A 23,898-nucleotide genomic window follows, 5' to 3' on the forward strand; every position below is an offset into this window, starting at 1 on the left:
GGTCATGGCAGGTTCAAATCAGCAACTACCCATAGCTTGTAAGTTGTTGGTTTGTTGTTATTACAACTACACTGTACCTTTTTAAGGTTTCTCCTGGAAGGCGTGGAAACTGGCACTGCACTGTCAAAAAAAGGCATTTGTCGCGAATTGCAGATGGCTTGTTCCTCTTAAAACAGTGGAATTTGTGTATATGTGTATTATTGACACTATAAAATTTAATGTATGGGTGAGGCTTTAAAAGGGCAACTAACTTGTAGACAAGCAAACCAACAGATTCTGAATTTATTTAAGGTTTAATATGTGAGGCCTGATACTGCTAAGCTGATTCTGTCAAAAATGAGCCAGGCTGGAAGAGTCAGAGTGATTATTGTGTTTAAGCTAGTGTGATGATTTTTAGCAAAGCAGGCTAGAGGGTGCTCTTGCATGTGGCTGTGTGGCAGCTCGGAGGGAGTGGTGGCTGCTGGATGGGGTGACAGGAAAGCAGCGATAAACAGCTCGGAACAGAAGGGGATGTGTCACTGCCTGAGGTTTCTTCCCCCACACAGCTGCGCTGGCATGTCGCACTGTGAAACGCCTCCTTGGGCTGCACCTTGAGCCCCCAAAGCTGTGCAGGGTGAGTTAGGGGTGGCCGAGCTGAGCAAAGCCCGGCTGTGCCAAGGTGGGTGCGATGTCACCTCCCCTGGTCCCACGAGTTCCCTGGTGGGGCTCCCGCTTTTTCCCCCCTGGGGAAAGGAGTGGTGGTTGGGAAAGCTGGTACTTTCCATGTTGAGAGCAACAGTTCTTGTTCCCTTTAATGCTGACTCAACTTCCAACCCTGCTTTCTCCCCCAGGCTATAAGAGCATTATATCTTTAAACTGTCACTACCCAGCTGGATTACTAAGTAGACCAGTATTCAAGTAAGCCAGGAAACTGCTGGAGCTGTCACCACCTTCATGGCTTTTCCAGCCTGGCAACGATGCCAAACGTTTGTTTTGGTTTATGTTCCATTCTGCGTTGGGGCAAAACAGAACCTGTGTCCTTACATGTTTAAGGCATAAAGAAATCTTCTTCACCAGCTGTTTTTTGCAGAAAACTGGCAGACCAGACAGAGGCAAGGTGGTACTAGTTTGATGACGCGTGTGGTTTGTAGTTGCTTTTGGCATAGAGAGTGAAATTAATTTAGAGAGGCCTGGGAAGTGATGTTTTGTAAAAGATACAAGCCCAGGTGACAGTTTTAACTACATCATTGCCCTGCAACTGTTTCTTCTAAGTCCTTAAGCACTGTGGGTTCTCTCCACAGCTGCCTGAAGTTCTGCAGGATAAGGCTTAATGAGGTTAAAAGTGAACAGTGTCAAGGTGAGAAAAAAATTTGCTAACTAGTGTATTAAGTATTGAATTAATTTTAGCTCTTCCTGACATGGTAACACGTGCTGTTGACTTCTTGCGCTCTGGTTAAGCAGGCTGCCCATTTAAATACAGGGCCTGACAGCCATGCTAGGAATGTTACTGCATTTAGTTAGGTTAAACTTACTGCATTTAGTTAGATTAAACAGAGCAGGTTGCGTATTGAAGTGAGCACTGCTGGTACTGTGACTCGCTGCTCCTGTTTCTAGGGATTTACTTGTGCTACTATGCAAATAAAATGCTTTACTAATGGTCAGCACTCCTTATAAGAAGACTCAGGGTTTTACACGTACTAGAATTGCTGTGTTTCGTGTGTTTTATTTTTTAAGCAGGTGAGGAAGGTGGCTGTTGACAATCTTTCACTTTTAATGGACCAACAGCTGAATCAAAAATAAAAGGCGCATTACACAAAGTCTACTGCAGTAGGCACTCTGTGAGAGTTTGGTGGGACTTCATACACAAAATTGCAAACTAAGGAGAGAGAGGACTGCAGATATATTGGGAGGTGGAAAACCGAGAGAGACTGTCCCAGCAGAAGGAGCAGTTTGGGTTGTCTGAGCTGAGAACAGCTATCCTCTGCTTCCTGAGTCTCTTTATGATCTATCCTTCAATGTGTTTTCTAAGTGGCTAGATTTTAGTTTTGGAAATGAGTCCTGCATGGAATGCTGGTAGTTTATTTATAAAAACACATCTAGCACTTGCCAAGCTCCACAATGACTTTATGGAGAAAAGGGTAACAGAGGGATGCTGGTGTAGAAGTGGCGTGTGATCCTTACAGGGCTGAAATGCGACGATAATAGCTAAACAAATGAAGAGACGGCTAAATAGTTTCCGTGCTGGCTCTATGCAGCCAAACCCACCTCACCCCAAGAAGTAATGCAACTTAATAAGTTGCTCAAATACCACAGTCCTAGAGGGAGATAGGGAAGTAGTGACTGAAGCCAACAGCTCGAGTCTTTGGGCTTTGAGGCCAGGATTCAGCCAGTGGTGCTTTGCCTCATCTAGAAATGATCATTCCCATTTCCAAGGTAACAAAGAGCTCGCGTGACCTTGTCCCCATAGATGATGTTGCTAATGCCACTGTAATAAAACAGCTTTACAAGCAATTTCTACAATGAAGCTGTCAGAAAGTTGCAAAAGGGCTTAAAATCCCACTTTGCGTACTGCTGTGATGATGTGTGCTGGAACTCGGGACACCCTGATCCTAGAAAGAGAGATGCTTGGGTTTAGCCGTCCTCCAAGCAAACAAGCAGTGAGATTCAAACTGCTCCAGCAAACGCAGCACGACTCGAGCTGATGTATTTGTAGGAGGGTCCGTCAGCTGGGTGCAGCCTCTCATGACCTCCGACCTCCCAGGAACTGCACAGAAAAGGTAAAACCAAGGAAAGCACGTACGGATTGTGTTTTCTTTTTTTCCCCGAGTACCCTTTCTGGTAAGTGTCTTTTTCTGGCTCTGTTTCCAACAGGATGCTGGGCTAGACAGGCTTGCCTAACGCGTTAAGGACATGGGGAAGTCCTTTGATTTGTGAGGACTTGGTATACAGGGACAAAGTACCCAAGAAAACTGTGTCCAAGCAGAAAAGCTTTACCCTTGTGACAGCTAAAGCCAGGGGAATATAAGCTTCTTGTGCCTTTGTGGAGGAATTTGACTCTTGCAGGCTGGGGCTGCTGCCTGGGCAGGAGGGGAAGCCGTGACTGTGCCCGTCTGCTCTGAGCCAAGGTGGTCCCAGCTCTGGCCACCTTGCAGCAGTGGGATGTTTTCCCGATTGCCCAACACTGCACCGGGTGAGCCCTCCTGCCGCTCCCCAGCTGCTGCAGCTGCTGTTGAACAGCAAACCTGTGAAGAACGGCTGTTCTCCAGAGGCAGGATCTCAAGTGGATGAAATGGAACAACTTGAACGTGTTCTTAGTGCAAAGCATTAAAGATTTTTAACCAGCAGTTCTTGTGCATCGCATCCACCCTGGGCAGGAACCGCCACCGAGGAGTAATGGGTGTTGCTATTTGCTTATCAGTTGAAGTAAACATTAAAGCTCCTCCAAGAAAATTCACGTCACTAAAGTGCGTTTTCATAATATTGGTTTATAAACTCCTTGTGGAGCTCTCTTCTGCTGGGTGCAGGCGGTGGTTCACCGGCCGTTCGACTGTTTGTGGTGCTCAGCTCCTCCGTGCTGCTCCTCTATCAACAGACCTGTGGCTGGGCTAACAGCATTTCATTCTCCCTGGTCATTCCGAATGAATATGCTGATGGTATTAAATTAGGAACCCTCTGGATCCCCAAGTTCAAGCTCTGGAGGCATCTTAGGGAAGGGGTTTGAAATGGAGTGAGCTGGCTGCACTGAGACCTTCTGCATTAAATGTGAGGGAGATGGGATTTGGGCTAGAAAGCCCAGAAACGGGGAATGTTCAGGCAACCAGAGCTTGTATGGATCTGTTTATTGTGCTCTTCCAAGAAAGTGTTTTAGTAAAATTTTGTTTGCCACAGGCTTAACTTCTCAGTTTTCAGTTTTGGGGTAGAAGTTACAAGGATTCAAACTCTTCTGCCCCACTTCTGAGCTTTTACCTAATGCTGAAAGAGCCGGGAAGTTCACCTTCCCACAAGACAGCCTTTCTGTTCCTGATACCATTCCGATTGCAGCAGCTGGATAAACAGCTTTATACTCCGAGCCAAAAGTCTGCAGAGAACTATGATTTGGCATCTCCAAGGCTGGGCTGAATTCTTCTCCGTCTGAATGCCAAAGCCCCTGAGGACTAACGCAGCAGCCCGGGGAAATGCCAGCTCGGGAAGCTGGCTGCTCCAGGGCTGCAGGTGCCCTCCCAGGCGCTTCCCCACATCACAATGAGCAGAGGACGGAGTTTCCTGCTCCTGCTGGAGCCCAGCCAGTCACTTTCTCATCGTCCCTACTCTTAAGTGGAAGAGCAGATGGGTCAGTCGCTTCCTAGATACGAACCAAACACGGATACGTTTGCAGACGGAGCTGCTCCTGTTTGGAAAGGAAGTGTTGGGCTGACCCGGGTGAGGAGCTGCTGGCCCTGGGGTCTCTTGTAGCCGCACCAAGCGTTGCCCTTGCACCAGCCCCTCGTGTGGGGCTGCCTGGAGAACGCAGCACTTATGGGCCCAGCTGCAACCTTCAGCATTTCTTCCATCTCTGTTTTTATCCCTCGTGGCTTAGCAACTTCCTTCTTTTGCCACATTACGCTCATCCCTTTCTCTTCCCTTCAAATCCCACTCGCCTTCCCCATGTGCTAACCCTCATCCAGCTGAAAAGCAACGTGTTGCAGGATCCCTGCGGATCTCTTCAAGCTGCATTCGACAGATGCTCCTGTAACTCCAGATTTTGGCGTGATTAAAAAGAAGAGGAAGAGGCCTGGGAGCTTTAAAATAGGTGTGTGGTTGAAGCTGGCATGAAAACAAAAGCAGCTCTATGTCACATCCTCTTTTGTTCCCCCAAAACCAAAGCAGAATCAAAACATCCTTTTGCTTTAGTCAAATTAAAACAAAATAGTCAAAAAAAAATAGTCAAACAAAATAGTGCAGCAAGTAAACAGAGCCGTAAACTTGTCGCTGGGACCTACAGCACTGTCAGCTGCGTAGGAGTTGCAGGGGAGCTGCAATGCTGGCAGGGGTGCATTGTGGCGCCTCGGGGGGTGACCAGCCCTGCGATGGCTGTGGGTGCCCAAGTCCCAGCCTAGGAGGGAAATTTAAGCATAAAAAGTGCAAATTTACAACCCTGAGCAGGTGCTTGTCTCGTACAGGGTGCGAGCGTGCCTCTGATGTGCGCTGCGGCTCCTGCCAGGCCCCTGATGAGGGGCAGCTTTGCTTGGCCGGCCTGGTCGGACCCCCGTGCCCAAGCCCTCACACCCTCTCCCCCGGGGAGGTCCGGGGCACCCATGAGCACAGGTTTAGGAAAAGCTGGGCTCGCTGTCTCCTTTCTCCTCTCTCCCCCAGCTTCAAACTGGGCAAAGCCCGAGCCCGGCTGCCGCAGCCAGTGGGAGGCTTGCCCCAGCACCCTGACCCGTGCTCTGCTCCCCACTCAGCCCTGAGAGGCAGCACCCACAGCGGGATACATCCTGCCACGGCCGCTCGCGTGTCCACTCTGCAGGCGGTGGGGTGAGTCCGGGGTGCCCAGCAGGCGCAGGAGCGGGGCAGAGAGGCTGTGCAGGGGGGGCTGGGTGCTCTGCTGGAGGGAGGTGGGCGCAGGGGGTCCCTGGGGCTGGAGACCCCAGGGGGGATTTGCCCCAGTGTCCCTCGCCCTGAGCTGAGCTCTCCCCGTGGTCGCGCACTGGGTGTAGGAGAGGGATGTGGAGGGAAGGGAGAGGGGGCTGGGAGATACGGTGGGGGTCCAGCTCCTCCTAGCAAGACAGGGAGGGAGGCGGGGTGTGAGTGGGTGTCTAGGGGGGGCTGACTGTGCCGGGGGGACTCACAGAGGGGTGCTTGCTGGGGGGGGGGGGGTATTGTGTGGGGGGCTTGCTGTGCAGGGGGGCTTGCTGTGTGCAAGGGGGGCTCACTGGGGGGGCTTACTGTGCGTGGGGGGGGTGTTTGCTGTGTGTGTGACTCGCTGTGCAGGGGCTTACTGTGCAGGGGGGTCTCGCTCTATGCAGGGCTCGCTGTGCAGGGGGTCTCACTGTATGCGGGGTTGCTGTGTGGGGGTTCTCCCAGTGTGCGGGGGGGGGTCTCGCTGTGCACGGGTCTCCCTGTGTGCGGGACGCTCGCTGGGGGGGTGGTCTCGCTGTGCAGGGGGGGTCTCACAGTGCGCGGGGCGCTGGCCGCGCGGGGTGTCTCGCTGTGCGGGGGGGGCGCCCCCGCCGCCCGCTGCTGCCGGCGGAGCCCAGCCCTCGGCCGGGGCCGGGGCGGGCCGGGGCCGCCCCCGGGGCCGGGGCGGGGAGAGGCGAGCCGGGGCCGGTGCCGCGGGGGCCGGGGCCGGCGCTGCGGGGCCGGGGCCGGTGCGAGCGGAGCGGCGCGCAGCCGGGATGGGGGCGCGGGCGGGCGGGGCGCTGCGGGCTGCCCTGGCGCTGGGGCTGCTGGCGGCGGCGCAGCCCGGCCCGGCCGCTCGCCACCGGCGGGAGGCGGAGGTAGGAGCGGCGGCTGGGGGGGGGGCGGGGGCTGTGCGCGTCCCCGACGGGCGCTGTGCGCGTCCCCGACGGGCGCTGTGCGCGTCCCCGACGCGCGTTCGCACCGCAGGTGGATGTCCCTGGGTGCCCGCGGCGTGTGGGTGCCTGCTGTGTGTGTCCACACGTGTGCCATGGGTGTCCTGTGCACCCACGTATGTGTGCTGTGGGTGCCCGATGTGTGGGTGCCTAATGTGCGTGCATCCATGTCATGTGTGTGCTGTGGGTGCTCATGGTGTGTGCATCCATGTGGATGCCTCCATGTGTGTCATGGGTGCCTGCTGTGTGTGTCCACATGTGTGCTATGGGTGCCTGCAGCATGCGCATCCATGTATGTGTGCTGTGGGTGCCTAATGTGTGCTTATCCATGTCATGTGTGTGCCGTGGGTGCCCATGGCATGTGCATCCATGTGTGTGTGCTGTGGGTGCCTCCATGTGCGTGCCTCCATGCATGTGTGCACCGTGGGTGCCTGCTGTGTGTGTCTACACGTGTGCCGTGGGTGCCTGTGGCATGTGCACCCATGTATGTGTGCTGTGGGTGCCTGATGTATGTGTCCACATCCGTGCCGTGGGTGCCTGTGGTGTGTGCATCCCCACCCGTGCTATGGGTGCTTGCCATATGTGCATCCGCACACGTGCCGTGTGTGCCCGCAGCGTGCACATGGCACAGGCGTGTGCTGGTGGGCAGCGAGGGTGAGCCCAGCGTGCCAGCCGCGGCTTTGGGCCCGTGTACGCTGGTGCTGCATTGGTGCCAGCAGTGCATGCGTGGCACAGGCGTGCGGCCGTGCCTGCTGGAGATGGGCCCATGCCGTAGGATTGCGTTTGGAACGCTGAGGTGTGTCCCCACGCGTGCTGTATGCGGAGCTGGGTCCCCATGGGTGACGTACACCTGCAAACCCAGCCTTCCCTATTGCTCTGGTGACAGAAGCCTTGCACTGGGAAATCTTCCCATCTCCTGGCACATCAGGAGGGGACAAAAGCCAGTCCTTCCTCTCCCCTGCCTCTCGCCAGGGCTGTCTGCATCCCCTCTGTTTGCATTTCTTCTGTTTGTCCCCCTATCAGTGTCACACCATGCCACCATCCGTTCCTGTTTGCTTTGGGAGGACGAGGTACGAGATTTGGCTTGTGCACAAAGGTTCGTGTTGGGGTTTTTTTTCTTGTTTAGGCATCGATCCAGTGTATGTTTGCACAGATGCTTGATTTTTAAATCCCAGCGAGTCCTGGTGGATTAATTGGAATTTTTTGTATGCTCTAAGATGAAAAGTGCATGTAAATGCTCAGAGGCTTGTTTTAATGTGCAGGCTTTTTGTGCCGGGAGATGCTGTTTCGCAGAGGTGAGTTACACGTGTGCTTGTCCCAGTGTGCACAAACCTCAGCCCCTCAGGTCACCTGGAGAAAAATAAATCCGCAAGGATCTTAGTGCTCAGAAAATCAATGATTTAAGATTCACTTGAAAAAAAAACCCCTCAGCTCACTGGGGGCGAGAGCTTTAAAAGGTCTAGCCTGCCTTTTGATTCCTCACTGGTGATTTCTGTGAACTTTTCCCTTGAAGCCTCAGAGCAAATCCCAGGATCGTGGCAGATCCCAGGCGAGGGGTGCTGGGCAAGCAACTTTCTTGTCTCCCTGCCTCAGTTTCCCCAGTGTGACATACTGTGTTGGCCAGGCACTTTGGGACAATATATGCGGTGGAAATGTATAGAGACTGGGCTAAGAAACTTTGTCTAAATAAACTGAGTAGTTAATTTTGCTTTTAAGAGGAAGCTGAAATTCTCACATAACATCAGATAATTCTAGTTACTTGTGGCTTTCAGACCGCTGCCAGGCTTTGCTTCTAAAGCTTTTTTTTATTGCTTTTAAAATAGCCAAAGTTAACAACAACGGGTTCTGTAAACTTAGATGCGAAAGTCTGAGAAAATGTACAGTTGTGTTATTTTCCTGCCTTGTGCCCTTGCTTTCACTGCATTTGTATCAACTGCAGCTCAAAAAAAAAGGAGAAGGAAAGTTTGGAAATTTAATTTGAAACATTTGTGTGTGAAATCATCTTGTTATCTGCAGGTTCCAGATAGGAGAAGGTCTGATGCTAGATAGCACGTAGCTGGCAGAGCTGCTTTCTGGCTGTGCTGTGCTCAGGACAGTGGTTGGGGGTGTGTGGCAATGCCTGATCCTGGGGGGACGGTGTAAATATGTGGCACATGAGACTTCACCTGTGCTGGGCATGGAGAGCGTGGCAGAGTGCTGGTGGTGCCGAGGAGAGAGGACAATGAAGTCCCTGCAGTGATGTGTGTGAGAAGCTCCAGGTCTGTTGCAATAGGAAGAAAAATTGGGTAGAAATTTGAGAAAAGTAGGGAATGGAAATGGAGAGCGAGACTAAGGGACCAAGACATTCTGATTTTTGAATTTTCCCCCTCTGCTATCCTGCCCTCCTCCCTCCCTCTCTTGCAGCAGCACATGGCCTCTAATTTTTTCCCCTCGGCAACCCAAGGGCTCACATTTAGCACAGGCTCTGAGCTCTGTCTGTGCTGGGAAATGCTCCAGTGTCCAGGTGAGCTCCTTTATGGATGGGCAGTCAGCTGGGATGCTGGATGCTGAGCGCAGCCTGGCTAGAGCGAGGGTCTCTGGGTACCACCCAGCATGTGCTGGGGCTCAGGGGTCAGCTGGGACCCCTGCTTGCTCCTGGGGCACCCCCACATTTGTCCTTTGATTGAAATAAGAGGGAAAAAAAAACTTTCTGGGAAACATTCTTGCTGTTTAGCCTCAGCACGGCAGTGGACTAAGTGGGGGAGAGGCAGAGGAATTACTCAGGTGCCGTCACCCCTGCGAGGCACTGCTGGGCTCGGTGTGGCCAAGGGGGAGCGTGGAAAAGCGAGTGGTTCCAAGGCAGCCGGTGGTCCCCTGGTGTGACTAACAACCCCGTGAGTCACCACGGTGTGACCAGCCCTGCTTTCTTCACAGCTCTCCCCCAAACAATCCCCACTTGTTAACGGTGAAGCTGGCAGCGGGCACGTCGCCTTCCCCCCTGCTGCTCCGCATCCCGACGGAGGGTGAAGACCAAGTGTCTTGTTTCCTTTCTCTCCTTAAACATGAAAGCCCAGCCAGTCTGCGTGACCGGACTGGTTTGTCAGCTGCTCTGGTATTCGCAGGGGAAGGTTTGGCCAAGCCCCGTGTTTTTCCCAAGTGCTTTGGGTGGCATTTGGGTGGCGCTGGCGCTGCCGGAGCTGTGGGTGGGTGGTGCAGCCCATCAATGCCCAGGGCATGGGGTGCCGGGGCGAAGCGGTGGGCTGGTTGCAAATGCAGGAGTGAATTGCCACGATGGTTGATGCAATATTCCTCTATTTAATGCACAAGTGAGCAGAGCGACCTGCAGGCAGACAGCACCGAGCCCAACGTGTTTCATGGCCTTCGTTTCCTTTCAAGTGATGCGGTAGTTATTGTTGCTGTCCCATAGCATCCCTCTGATCCAGGGAGGCAGGGGGCTAGCTCCCATTCAGCATCTGGAAGATCTGGGTTACTGAAACCAGAAGGGGTTTTAGTTAGACTTGCTGCAGTCCTGGCTTGCTGCCCCTGCTTCTCCAGAAGGTCAAGTGTAAAAACTAAAGGAGCTTGAAAGACGCTGGGCACAGCTCCACATCTTCGATGGCAAGTAGATAATTTGCTGCTAAAGTAGCTTTTTGGGAGGGTTAGGTGGGAGAGGAGATTCCTTCAGGACAGGATTAGGCACAGCGGGGGAGCGTCACAGCGACCAGACTGGGCTCGGGGTTTTAATCAGCCTCCGTCATTAACATGCAGAATTAGCTGACATTTTGCTGCCTTTTCAGCGGGAGGATAACCAAGCCCTGTGGTTGCTAATCTCCCTTCTTGTGTGTCTATATATATAATATTTATATAGATACTTATACACACACTTAAACAAAAGAGACATAAGGACTCTGCCTAAGGGTTTGCAACTGCAGGCAGGAATGCAGCTTAGGAAAGTGGGAACAAATGAACGTTTTTAAATGCCTTAACGTCTTCTGAAGGCAGCTCCAAGGCAGGCGGCGACCCGGTGGGCAGGAGGAGCTGCTACTTCTTCTGCGGCTGGGCCAAAATGTGCTCACAGGCCAGCTCTCCTTGTGTCTGTGCCGTGGGGGGCAACTGGCTGGAAAGCAGGAGTAGCTTCCCCCATGTCCATCTTGGTGGTGAAATGACGTAGGATGGAACCTGGGGCTGCTGGGCACCAGGGCTGGGGACCTGCCTGCCCTGGCTCACCAGGCTGCTGTCATTTCATGATTAAAAACAAAAGACCTTGGAGATGCAGCTTGCAGTTGGCATCCTCTGTAACCACAGCACAAAATGCCTGCCCACCCTTCGGCAGGATGGGCTTGCTTCCTTCCACGGCCAGGGGATCGGGAAGAGAGATGGAGTTTGTATCCAGGCGGAGAAGAAGGGACCACAGTTGATGGGAGCCCAGTGCGAGGTTTCTCTGATGCTTAACTGGTGGAAGGATGCCAAAGCTGGGAGTTTGGAGGGAAGGGCAGGCGGAACCAGAGCCTGCTGTCTGCGCTGTTGTTATCCCAGTTTCCAGGGAGGGAGGTCTAATTGTGTTTGCTATTGGCTCTTTTCCACTCGAGATGCCTGTGGTCGAGGGCAAGGTGTTTCCTTGGCTTTAGCTCGCAAGCAGAGATGATTTCCAAGGTTGTAACCAGCTCCACATCAGAGCCCTGAGATGGGAAGGGCCCCTCTATCTCCCCCAGACTCACCTCCCGCTGTCCCTGCTGCAGCCCCTAAGGCTTTTCTCCCCCAACACTGGCTCCTGGGCAGCTAGATCTTTCCTCTTCTCCCTCCTGCATGCAGAGGGGGAGCTGGGCATATTTCATATTAATGTTCAGCTCTTGGTTTCCTGCTGTTTTTCGTTTCCCATTGTATAGAAAAGAGCATTTCCCCATCTGGGGCAGGAGGGAGGGAGTTTTCCCAGCACGGCCAGGCTTTGCATTGTAGCCTCTGGAGAGGTTTAAGGGGTTGATGCCAGTGTCCACCCTGCTCTGCCAGAGCCTGGCTGCTCTCTGGGGGTCGTGCAGGGCATGGGCAGTGCTGGAGTGGGTCCTGAGTGCTGCTTTGGGCACGAGACACCATGGCATGGGGCTCTTGGGTTCCCTGTCACCCTGAAAATTCTCTGGTGCAGGGAACTCGGTATGCTCTGCAGTCTGATAAATGCCTCGCAGGGTGGAGGATCAGCACATCCCTCTCCTGTAGCTCTGTGTTCCCGAGGCTACTGTCACCTGGAGCTCACAATAACCATCTCTAGAAAATGTAATAAGATTTCTCCTGGTGGTTTTGCAGCCTGAGAGCTGGTGTCTGTGTGCAAGAACCTCAACGTGACACGGACCAGAAACTACAGGGGAACTGCCGCTTTGGCTGGACTTGCAAAGCTGTATGGGATCCGGATGGGAATGATAAAGCCAGTGGCCTGCGTACGTTTTGTTGCTGCTCAAGAGCAGCTGCTGAGGTGGTGGTTGCCATTCTGCCATGCACCCTGGCTTGTCCGGAGGGAGTTTCAAGCCTTTGTGAGATCATGGTGCGGGAAAAAACATTTTCATGCTTTAAGGATGGGTTTGTGTTAGGTTACAGGAGAGAAAACAGCTTCAAGCTGAAACAGTTTAGAGGCTGAGTGAAAGGAAAATTGTGGTAGAAAAGGTTTAGACTGTGCCATGATTTGAGACCCGGGACTTTCCGTCTGGGTGCGTTGTAGCTCACATTTATCTGCGATGATGTAACCGCTGGGGATTATCACCCTGCATCTATATATGTAGCTGGCGATATTCTTATTCTGGAGGAAAACATTATAAAAACACAACCACAGAGAAAGAGGGCCAGATACCTTATCCTCCCCAGATTCCTCTCTCAGGGGTACCAAACCTCCCTGCCACCTCATCCCCATGTGGCTCCCCCATCCCCACGTGGCTCCCCCATCCCTGTATCCTCCTTCCCTGCAGGCACATCCCGAGTTGCTGCTGTATTTTGCCTCCTGGTACTCGTGTAAAGGGGGGAGTTACCCCCGTGTGGCTGTGCAGGTGGCATGTCCCGGCTATATGTGTGGCTGTGCAGATGGCATATCCAGGCTATACGGTCCATCCTCGGGCAGAGCTGGTGTGGCTTTGCCTGGTGAACAAACCGATGCTCCTGCCTACTGGCACGGCACTTTCTCACGCCCAGTTTATCCTGACTCACTGGGTGTGCGGTGTCTGGGTGACTGTGGCCACGCTCAGGCTTCTACTGCTACAAGATGCTGCTACCTCCAGCCGAGGCAGGCAGCTGGTAGATGTGTTCGGTGAGAAACACAGCCACAATTTTTGGCTGGGGCTGGGTGAAGAGAGTGTCATGACATGAAGCCGTGCTGGTCCTCGCTGCGCTGCAGCTGGAGGGGGACCCTCTGGGTAGAAGGGGTGTAAAGCAGGAGGTCAAACTCAGTGGCTGGAGGAGATGAGTTGTGGGAGGGGGATAGGGAAGGCTTGCGAAGCGGTGAGCAACAGGCAGGGAGCATGTGGAAGGTGCCAGCCCTGCCTGCAGGGAGGTACTGGGTGCAGAGGGTGACGTGGGTGGGGGATGACGTGAAAATGACTCTTAACGGTGACAGGAGGAGGAGAGGGAGAGGCCCTGGCTCACTCCAGGGCTGCCATATCCAGAAACTATTCCCTCTTCCCAGCAGGCAACTGGGAGAGTGTGGCCGGCTCACTGTCACTGTGCCCAGGGAGGGATGCTGCCACCAGCGAGGGGACATGGTGGTGGACCGAACTGCCACCAAAGGTGGCCGCTCAGGAGTGGCATTGGGTGCAGGTTAACACCAGCCCCCCATCTTTTCCCCACCCCGAGATGAGCAGGGAGGGAAGTGGCTTTAAAAACACACGTTTTTGCAGCAGGCAGCAGTGTGCTGTCCCGGGGCAGCCCGTGGCATCCCTGATGCTCAGCCCACCTCTCCTCTGGGATGTGGGAAATGAAGCAGACGCTTTCACTTTTTATTCCTCATTACTTTAAGTCCTATTCTGTTGCTCTAACAGGATGCTGGGCGGCTTGTTTGTCTCCTGCAGACATCCCCGGCGGCGGGGAAGGCGGGTGTGGAGCATTCCTGCGACCGTGGCTATTAACTTCTCCGAAAGCTGGGGGCACAGGCTGAGCAGAGGGAAGCCGTTTATTTTCTTTAACGTGCAATTTTATGTGTTGGAGCAAGTTCAGAGCGACAGTCTCCGTCCATGTAAATGGCTGATAAGAAGAAGAATGGTTTGGCAGAGCAGATTGCCCCTGGAGTGTCTCCGCTTTGTGGCAGCACATCCTGTGTGGGGATGGGGGGAGGCTGCAGCCTGACCCCATCTCACCCCACCCTACTTGTGTCCACAGCACTTCAGCCTGTATTTTAATCCTGGTGTTGAGCTGAGTTGATTGGAGCTGCGGGTTTGGTAGCCTGTGGCTGCAGACGACATGGCAGCGGGGTTTTTTTGATCTGTTGACAGCAATGTTTCCCCCTCTGCCTCCATCGTGTCATGGCCAGAAACCCAAGAGCCATCGAAAACGATGGGGAGGACACACAGAGAAACCTCTATGAGCGCAGGAGGTGCAGCTGCTTGAGCTCCAGAAGTCTCAGGAAAAAAAATAACTGGCCATTTCTGCACAGCCCCAGCTTTGCGGCACCATTTCCCATCACATCTCCTTTTTCTCTGCCCCCTCCCAAGCCAACACATGCAAACGCCTGCCCGTGCTCTGAGCTGTGCCTCTCCTCTGTCTCTTCTTGCAGCTTTTCCTGGAGAAATACGGCTACTTCGGCGAGCCAGGGACCGAACACAGCCCCACCGAGTTCATGGAGGCGGTGAGGTATGAGCCTTTTATTTAAAACTGCAACAGAAATGCAGCAACTCCAGCTGCGTGGATGCTGCCAGCGCTTGGAGGGTCTTTTTGCAGCCGGGAGGTCTTTCTGCAGCCAGGGGCTCCCTCTCACACGGTCCGATGATAAAGCACAACCAGTCCTTTTTGGAAGCACCAGTCCATACCCTGCTCCCGCAGCTGGATGCTGGCAGCTGGTGCCTCGCTGCGCTGCTTTATTTGCCTTTTATGGCCCGGTGCTCCCTTACAATAATATCTGCGTCGAGGCCGAGGTTGGGGGTGGCTGGGAGATGCCAGGGGGCCGAGCTGACAGCCCCTGCTCGGACATCGCCTGGCGGGATCACATTGGCTCTGGGAGCATCCCTGACCCTATGCAAAGTCAAATGTAAAGTCAAACAACTGGGGTTAAAAACTGGAAAAGGCATTTTTTAGGCTCCCCTGTCTGCTTTTGCCCTGCTAGGAGATGGCTCACTGGCCAGATGTGGTTGCAGAGCCAAATCCTCCTTGTTTTCCCACCTGAATGCATTCCTGATGGTGGGGCATGAAGCTCGCTGGGTGAAAACCCTGGCTCAGGTCAAACACCCAGCACTAACCTAACCACCCCCCCGGGGGGGTCCAGGTGTGGGTGCTGATGTCTCCCTTCCTTTTGCAGGGATTTCCAGCGGGTGACCCACCTCCCGCTCAGCGGGGTCCTGGATGCCCCCACGCTCCATCAGATGGCTCTGCCGCGGTGTGGCACGGGCGACAGGGAGAGCCGCGCTGCCTGGGCACACCGGGCATCTGCCGCCCGGCGCCGCAGGCGCACCACGCAGCACGGTGAGCACTGGCACTGGGGGTCCCGGTGGGCTTTGGGCTTCTGGGGTGCTGACAGTCCAACTCTTCCATCCTGTAATGGGACTCGTGGAGATGCTGCTGTGGAAGGGAGGGGCAGCCCCACTGACACAGCATCCATCCCGGGACCCGCCTGGGCTTTGCACTGCTTTATTTTTAAACCTTTTTATTTTTAGTTGTTCTGTATGGCTTGATGTCAGTAATGATTAGAGAGATGCAGCTCCACTGGTAGGGAAATTCAGCTCTCCGGGGTGGTTTTACTGTTGTCGAGGGAGCCAGGACATCTCCCAGGGAGCTATCAAGTCACCGTGGCCCCAGACACAGCTGTGGTGGCATGATCTGAAGGGCAGGGGCTGGCACACAGTGAAGTTATCTCCAGGCTCTGCTGGGCTTGAAGACTTCTAATGGGTGTTAGTCACCCAGCAGTTACCCCAAAACCTGTTGGTGCTGGGCTTCCTGGCCACAGGGAATTGTTTCACCCATGTTAAGGGGTTTAACTGTGCTCCGAGCAACCTCTCTTGCTCCAGTGTGTCCAGGATTGGGCCTCTTGTCTCTCATGAGCTGCCTCCTGGGCTTGCGGATGAGTAACTGGATTCCTAGAGAGCAAGAGGGCTGGGGCCAGCTGTGCTTAGGACATGGGAAAAATGAAGGCGAGATTAAGAAAGGGCTCTGTGCCTTGTCAGGCTGTCTCTACATCTGGCAGGGCTGGCGATGGATGGCCCCGGGAGACAGCCCCCTCATCCTCCTCCTGCCTCTGGCTTTCCTTCCAAAACCCTGACAGGCATCGCCCCTGCATCGCCCTCCCAGGCAGGGGGTCTGCCGTGCCCGGGACAGGAGGGCAATGTGGCAGAGCCGGGCAGGGCATACAGCAGGCGATGGGCAAGCAGCCTGCGCCCTGGGGCTCCTTTCTGGGAATCACAGTCCGTGGGTGGGTGGCAAGAGATGGGAAGGGCTCTGTGTGGCACCGGTTATTGCTCCGGTGTTCTGGTGCCAGCAGATCCCCCACGGCGGCAGGCTGGGGTGCAGCTGGCTGCAGCCCCAGCAGGCAGCAGGGATGGGAGCAACGCCGAGTGGGTGCCCGCAGGCTGGAGGGGAGGCAGTGGGTGCCCACACGGCTGGCAGCACCAGCCAGGAAGGCTGGAGGCTCTGTACGAAGTTGGCTGTTTATCCTGCTTGAAGCAGGAAGCCGCTGCAGCTGGGCCAGCAAAGCGTGCTGCCATCCACCCCTCTCCCAGCAGGATCCTCACCGGGCACCCACCGTGTCCATCATCCCGCCAGCACGTGGGCAAAAGCCAGCCCGGGGTGAGCTTTGGCTCCCAGCTGGGTCAGCCCGGTGGTGGTGGCCAGCGGGGCTGAGGAGGGGGTCCGTCTGTGTGAGACGGGGCCCTGCGTGTCTGCCCCACTCTGCGCCTCCAAACAAAGCCCTCTGCAGGGGAAAAAACCCTAGGCTTTCTGCTCTCCGGGAAGCTCTGGGGACAGGTCCTGTTTGGAAATCGAGGTTTGCAGTGGAGGGTGCCAGGAAGAGGACTTTCTTCTAGCTGCCTTGCTGGGCTTTGCCAGGCCCTGGAGCTGGCTGGGAGCTCTGCTGACCAGCAGGTCCTCAGCCAGATGGCATGTCAGGCAGCCGGCATCCTGGATTCCCGTGGGGAGCTCCCTGCCTGTGATTGTCCTGGGCTCAATGGCTTCGTGTGGCACCCAGCCCTCCTCTCCCCAAGAGCCAGCCACATGAGCCTCACCCAGCCTTGCCTGCCAGTGCCATCCCTCCCTCTCCCGTGCGAGATGCTCTGGCCGGAGCCTCCTGCCCTGGTCTGCTGGTGCCATCCCTCCCTCTCCAGTGGGAGATGCTCTGGCCGGAGCCTCCTGCCCTGGTCTGCTGGTGCCATCCCTCCCTCTCCAGTGGGAGATGCTCTGGCCGGAGCCTCCTGCCCTGGTCTGCTGGTGCCATCCCTCCCTCTCCAGTGGGAGATGCTCTGTCCTTGTGGAGGGAAGGATAGGATGCCAGGGCTTTATCATAGGCCTGCAGCCATCCAGGCAGGTATTTAGCGTTTGCCACGCAGGGTTTGTCCTGGCTGGTGGAAAGCGCAGCCGTGTCCCTTTTTAGTTGGAGGCTGCCGTTGCGCTGACGAGCAGAGGGAACTGAATCTGCCCCCAGGATTAGGGACCAGCTGGCCCAGAGCCTTCCCTGCCATGGGCTGCTCGGAAACTGGGGGAAGGACACAGAGCTGGAATGGGATGTCCACCAGGCTTGGCAAGCAGCTTGGCTCAGACCCACAGCAGCAAGCCCCAGCGTGCTACCAGCTCTGTTCCCCCTGTTTCCCCGCACATCTGGAGCCGGTGCAGGTGATCGAGGTCTGTTGCTCCCACGCCTTGGCACTGGCTCTGACACCCTCATCTCCCCAGCATGGCCCCTTGGCTTCTTTCCCACTCCTGGATGCCCCTGGCTAGATGTAATTGCGGCACTCCAGGGTCCCTGCAGCTGCGAGGGGTGCTGGAGGAGGAGGAGGGGGCTGTGATGCTGTGCACCAGCTGCAGGAACACACAGCTTTGCACTCCCGCTTGGTGGGAGGAGGGTGGGGAGCTTAGTGGGATCTCTCAGGCTTGTCCCCTTCATCACTGTCACCATCTTCCCTGGTGGCAGTGGGGCTTTGTTTCCCTTGAAAAAGCTTTTGAAGAAGCTATGGGCAGTGGGATTCTCAGTGCTGATAAAATGATACTTTTAAATTGAACAGTGAGCGATGGTTTGTCCCCTCTGGGATATCCTTCCCTGGCTAGGCTTCCAGGCAACAACTTCTGCAGGTCGAAGAGGTCAGGATGCCTTTAAAAAGGGTGAAAAGACAGGCCTGCCACTGGGGAGCTGGCCTCTTCTTCCTTGCCTTGGCTTAGTATCTGCTGTGTCCAAATTACACGTACGGGGGGAAAAGGGAAAGGATCCCTTATAAAACCAGGACAGGCTGGGACTCAGGGAGGGAGATCGGGGGAGACAGGGAGGAGCCCCCTCTCGCCAGGGGAGCTTTGGGTGCTGGGGAGCCGCAGCCCTGCACTCACGCCTGCCGTGGCCCCCTGGGTTTGGTATCCCTGCAGCATCTGGGCATGTTGCAGAAGGTGCAGAGGCACCGCAGGGCTTGGCTGCAGCTCCTCCTGGTAGAAGCAGGCACCTTCCCTCCCTGCCTGTGCTTGCTGGCCAGCTGGATGAAGCCCTGGATGTCTCTGGGCCTGTGATGGAGATCAGCATCTGCTGCTATGGCACTCGGTACCATTCCTTCCTGGAGATGCGTTTCAAACCCGACTGCTCTCTCCTTGAGGATCGGTTCTTTTTTCCCTGTGGCTGGTGCCCAGCTCTTGGCAGATCTGCCTTAACCGCGCTGCAATCCTGCATCCCCCATCCCTGCAGTGCTTCTGTGCCCCCAGGGTGCTGCCCAGAGCCTTTCCCACTCCTTTTGCCTTTAGGCCACTTATTTTCAGAGGTGGCTTTGCTTTGTCTCCAAGTGAGCGGGTCCTTGGGCTGCATCTTCTTCTGGGCATGAAGCTGGCATCAGGCAGGAGACCTGCAGGTCAGGGACCCATGCTGGATTTGGCCCTGGAAAGCATGAGGCAAGCCAGAGGGTTCGAAATGGGTGCCCCAGCTTCTTCTCTCCTCAGACAGGTTTTGGTCCCCCCAGTAGGGTTTGATTGCAGCTCCAGCCTTGGGAAATAGTGGGATCTAGTGGTGGCACCTTCAGAGGGATTTCATGGGTCAGATCCTGCTGCTGGTGCAGGGTGCTGAGGCTGCTGGTGGGACAGGTGGGTTGACTTTCAGCTTCAACTTGGGAAAGCCATGACGTTTCCCAGCACCAGGAAGCTTTCTTCTACCCAGGCAACCCCTGGTGGAAGGACAAGTCCAAGTCCCCATCGCCATGCTGAGCTTGCCTCTCTTGCCTCTCTTGCAGGTGGGAGGTGGTACAAGCGGCACCTGATGTACCGAGTGGTGAACTGGCCGTCCTACCTGCCGCAGCACGAGGTGCGCCTGGCCGTGAAAGCCGCCTTCGAGCTCTGGAGCAACGTGTCCTCGCTGGTGTTCTGGGAGGCGCGGGATGGCCCGGCTGACATCCGCCTGACCTTCTTCCATGGGGACCACAATGATGGACTCAACAATGCCTTCGATGGACCAGGTGCTGGTCGCTTGCCCCTCGTAAGCTTCTCTTTTACAACGTGGGCTCTTCCCTGGCAGGGAGGAGGGCTGGGGCAGTGATGGGCTAGGGGGTGGTGGAGGCAAGGCTCTGCCCCAGCAGTCCCTCTAACCCAGTTTGCACCAGTTTGCTTTCTGATTTGGGGTCCTTACTCCCAACTTAGCAATGGAGGTCTGCTGGTGAGGCAGCTGAGATCTCCACTCATTTGGGATCATGCTGGTGGCCTTCAAGGAGCCCTCCTCACCCTGGTGGCATCCACCAGCCCTGAGCTTATTCCTTCCAGCTGAGCCTTTCTGCTTATCCGCTGTCAGATGAGCCCATGTTTTCTTGCTTCTTGAGCCTTTGCCTGGCATGGGTCACTGCAGTGGCTTCAGTCCCTGGCCCGAGCCCAGCAAGAAAACAAATGCATGAACCACAGTGCAACCCCGCGTGCTCAGGAGCAGGAGGCAGAACTGGTTTGGGTTGTACCTGCTGCAGGAAACGGTTGTGGGGAGCTGCTGTTCTTTCTCAGGAGGCCTCCCAAATTGCTAACGTTGATGCGTATTTAAGCAAACCAGAGCTGCATGTGGCCCCCTGCTCCTTGTGGCTGAGGTCTTCTCCTGTCCCGTGGTCCCTGATGGCTCTCATGTCCCCAGGAGGTGCCTTGGCTCATGCCTTCTTCCCCCGGCGTGGAGAAGCCCACTTCGACAGTGCCGAGCGCTGGTCCCTCCGCAGCGGCAAAGGGCGCAACCTCTTCATCGTGGTGGCCCACGAGGTTGGCCACACGTTGGGGCTGGAGCACTCCCCCGTGAAGAGTGCCCTGATGTCTCCCTACTACAAGAAGCTTAGCAAGGATTTTGTCCTCAGTTGGGATGACATCTTGGCTGTCCAGAACTTGTACGGTGAGCCTGGCTTCTCTGAGCATCCCTCAGTTCCTCCGGGGTTGTTCCCTCTCCTGCAAGGGGAGAGGTCTACGTGGAAGGGGCATGGTGGGGATGAGCCCCATCCCTTTGTGGCTGGGGAGGGAGGTGTGGTAGGGCATGTGGGATGGGTACCAGGTCCTGCAGGGCCGGGAAGGCTGGACCTGCTGCCTGCTTGTTTGCAACCAGGGAAACACTGGTGCATGTTTTCTGGGGGGGTATCAAAGCATCTTTGCCACCACCATATAGAGGGGGACAGGAATCAGAGAGCAGGACAAGGAGTGTTTGGAGCCCTGGGATGGCTCCACAGCCATTTCCCTGCCCCTTCTCCATGTCTTACCACCCCTTGCTCCATCCAGGGAAGCCCTCCAAGGGCTCGGCCATCCAGCTCCCGGGAAGGGTCTTCACTCACTTCCAGGACTGGAGCACAGACCTTTACAGCAGGGAGCGGCAGCAGAGGAGCCTCAGCACCTATTACTGCCACTCCTTCTTCGACGCCATAACCACTGGTGGGTGTTGGCAGGTGCAGCCCTCTCCCAAAACACACCCCCCTACCCCTTGCCCCAGCGCTGCAGCCTGTTTCTGCTCTGATAAACTCCGGTGGTGGGAAAGGGGGGTTTGGCTGGTCCACAGCCCCCATCCATGCTCCTGGGACTGGTGGCATCACTGATGCACATCGCTGCCACAGAGCAGAGTGCATCTTGAGGACACAGGGACGGCTTGGTGAGTTAGGAGTGGGGAAAACATCCTAAAATTTGGGCCAGGGCGAGGCTTATTTGCTGCAGGAGCTCAACCGTGGAAGACAAGCCCTGAGCAGGAGCCGTGGTCAGCTCATATCCTCTCCAGGCTGGAGTGGAGGCAATGAATTACGAAAGCTGAGGGGTGGCTGGAAAGGCAGAAGGGAGCATCCAGATCCCCAGCATCCCCAAAGCACCGCAGAGCTGCACGGGGAGGAGCGGGCAACCAGGGAGCGGCGGCTGGGAGGTGGGATGAGGTTTCTCACCCAGGATCCCCTCATCCCTCCCTCTGCCTCGCAGACGCGGATCACAACCTCTACATCTTCAAGGGCAGCCACTACTGGGTGGTGCCGGCGAGTGGCAACGCCAGCCACCCCCAGCCCCTGCAGACACGCTGGTCTGGCCTCCCCGCTGGCATCGACGCCTGTGCCTGGTCCCAGCTCAGCGGCAAGTTTTACTTCTTCAAAGGTAGGTGAGGCAGGGGCAGGAGAGCTGCCCCCGGGGCTGCCGCTGCTCCTGCCTGCCCATCTGGCTGTCTGGGTCTGGCTGGACACCTTCTTCTGCCCACGTCCCCTGTCCCCTCCCGCTGGTCCCCTCCCAGTGCAGAACTGGGGCACCACTGGGTGCTCCCTTCGTGCCTCAGTTTCCCCATTAGTCCATTCAGCAGCGTTCACCTCTGTTTAAAAACAAAACCAGATGCACCAAACCCTTTGGGATCTGGGGGAGAAAACGCTCCACAAAGACGCGTGGCCACAGGGGAGCTGAGTGCAGCATTTTCAGGATACGCACGGTTCCCTGTGCCGTGCCGGCGGCTGAGCTGCCACGGGGAGCTGAGATGCCACCCCCAAGCTGCCCGTGCCGCAGCCGGCCGGGGAGAGGAAGGTCAAACCAGGCAGCCCGGCTGCCAAGGTCAGCCCCAGTTTTGAATGGAAACCAGTTGCTGGCTCTTCAGAAAGGGGGCTTTGTTGCTGAGGCTGGGTGACAGCCAAAAGCCCCTCTCCCTCGTCCGCTCCCTCCCTCCCTGGGTCTGGGTCAGGCTGCGGCTGGTGAGCAGAAAGGAGCTTTTGTCTGCCTGCTTTGTGGGGACAGGGTGGCTGCGGGGACAGCCGAGTGCTCGCCCCCCATAGCGATTTCTGCTGCTGTGGTCTGGCTTGTCTGGGTCCACATGGGGTCTGGGTCCATCGGTCCCGCTCACTGTGCAGGAGCAGGGGGAAGGTTTGCAAGGCAGCAGCATGAGCCTAGTGGCTGGTGTGGTCACCTTGCTCTGTCCCTGCCAGTCCCTTTCAGTGCCTTCAAGCCCTTGAACTACTGTGCCTCAGTTTCCCCCCCAAGCCCAGTCCATGGGGCAGCCCCGCAGTGGTGCTGGTTGGGTCACCAATGAGATGGATGTCAGGGATGCGTATCAAGCTGCAAGACTGGCCCTGTGGCTGACTCCTTCCACGTCTCCTGGAGCTGGTCCTGCGATGGACCCCGTGGGGGTGGGCTCTAACCCCTCTCCCCGGCTCTCCCCAGGTGGCCGATGCTGGTGCTACAGGGGCTCCACCCTGGAGGCAGGGTTCCCCCAGAAATGCAGCGCCCGTGGCCTCCCACGACACCCCGACACCGCGCTCTACTTCCAGCAGCTCCGGCGCCTGGTCCTCTTCAAAGGACCCAAGTACTTCGTGGCGGGCGAGGAGACCCTTGGCGTGGAGCCCTACTACCCTCGCAGCCTGCGGGACTGGCAGGGCTTGCCCCCCGGCACAGCCGGCGCTCTCACCCACCGCGACGGCTTCGTCTACTTCTTCAGGGATGACCAGTACTGGCAATTCGACCAGATCAAACTGCGAGTGGTGGCCACCGGCAAATGGGCCACCCAGCTACCTTGGATGGGCTGCTGGGATGCGAACGATGGGCAGATCCTCTTATGAGCGAGCGTGCCGGGACAAAACAGGGGTCTGACCCCCATCGTGCCTGACGCTGCCCAGATCCCTCTTTATTTGACTCTTGATTCCCACCTGGGGACGGTTTGGCAGGGACCAGCAGGTCGGGGCTGCCTGCTGGCGGCTGGAGCAGTGGGATGCTGTAGCGGTGCCCCGACGCAGCAGGGATGCAGCTGGGATGGGGCAGCCAGCAGCAGGTCCGCCACGGCCAGGCAGGCTGGAGGCTTCAGGAGACAATATTTTTAAAAAAAAAAAAGACCACGAAAAAAGGAATAAGCCATGGAAACTGCAAACACACCTGTTTCTGTTAACGTTCAGGATATTGTTACGCGTTCTTTTTTCAAAAAATGGGATTTGTTGATACTTCAGCTGCCATCTTCCTGCGATCAGGCAGAGAAGTGCCACACCATTGCTTGGTTTGGGGCTTGGGTGGTTTTAAATAAGAGACTGAGAATGTTTCCTGGTTAAAACAAAAGAGACATTTGAACAAAAATACGGGTTCGTGCTGAGCTTTGCTACTGCTGTGTGTGCAGAGCCCCAGCTCCTGCCTCCTCCCCTCCCGTGCCCCACGGATGGAGGGTGGGCACCTGGACCACGAGCCCATCCCTGTGGGTTCTTCGCTGGGCTGTGTCCGCATCCCAGCTCTCTGGTGGGGCACCCGCTGGAGACACCACACCGTGGGGTTCCTGGGGAGAAAGCAGAGCGTTTTGGTGTAGGAGCCTTTTTGGGGTGAAGGCAGGGAGAGTTGCAGCCGAGGTGCTGGCCCTGGCGCCATGCAGCGCGCAGGCAGCAGGCGCATTGCAGCTTGGCTTGGGTTTGGGATGGCTGGGTGGGTTCTCTGATGTCTGATAAGGGTCGTGCTCACCTGGCAGCCTTTCTTGTGTGCAGAGAAAGTGTCTGTGTCCCTCTGCTCTGTCTCTGCAAGAGATGGGATCAATGTATTTTTGAGTTCCGTGCCCCTGTGCCGCAGTTGCGTGAGCAGGGTTGGCAGATTGGTGGGGGAGGAG

The 23,898-nt window shown here is 56.1% G+C and overlaps 1 protein-coding gene across 1 annotated transcript; it reads left to right on the top strand.

Annotated features, from left to right (window-relative positions):
- Positions 1-6,353: 6,353 nt before the first annotated feature.
- On the top strand, positions 6,354-23,400 carry MMP28 (matrix metallopeptidase 28). Its single transcript, XM_040614552.1, has 8 exons — positions 6,354-6,455; positions 14,254-14,330; positions 14,992-15,155; positions 19,097-19,318; positions 19,972-20,217; positions 20,595-20,744; positions 21,273-21,440; positions 22,485-23,400. The coding sequence occupies exons 1-8, from the start codon at positions 6,354-6,356 to the stop codon at positions 22,877-22,879; spliced, it is 1,524 nt and encodes a 507-aa protein (XP_040470486.1). The 3' UTR covers positions 22,880-23,400.
- Positions 23,401-23,898: the final 498 nt, after the last annotated feature.

This window comes from Falco naumanni, chromosome 1, assembly GCF_017639655.2.
Source record: "Falco naumanni isolate bFalNau1 chromosome 1, bFalNau1.pat, whole genome shotgun sequence".
Lineage (NCBI taxonomy): Eukaryota > Metazoa > Chordata > Aves > Falconiformes > Falconidae > Falco > Falco naumanni.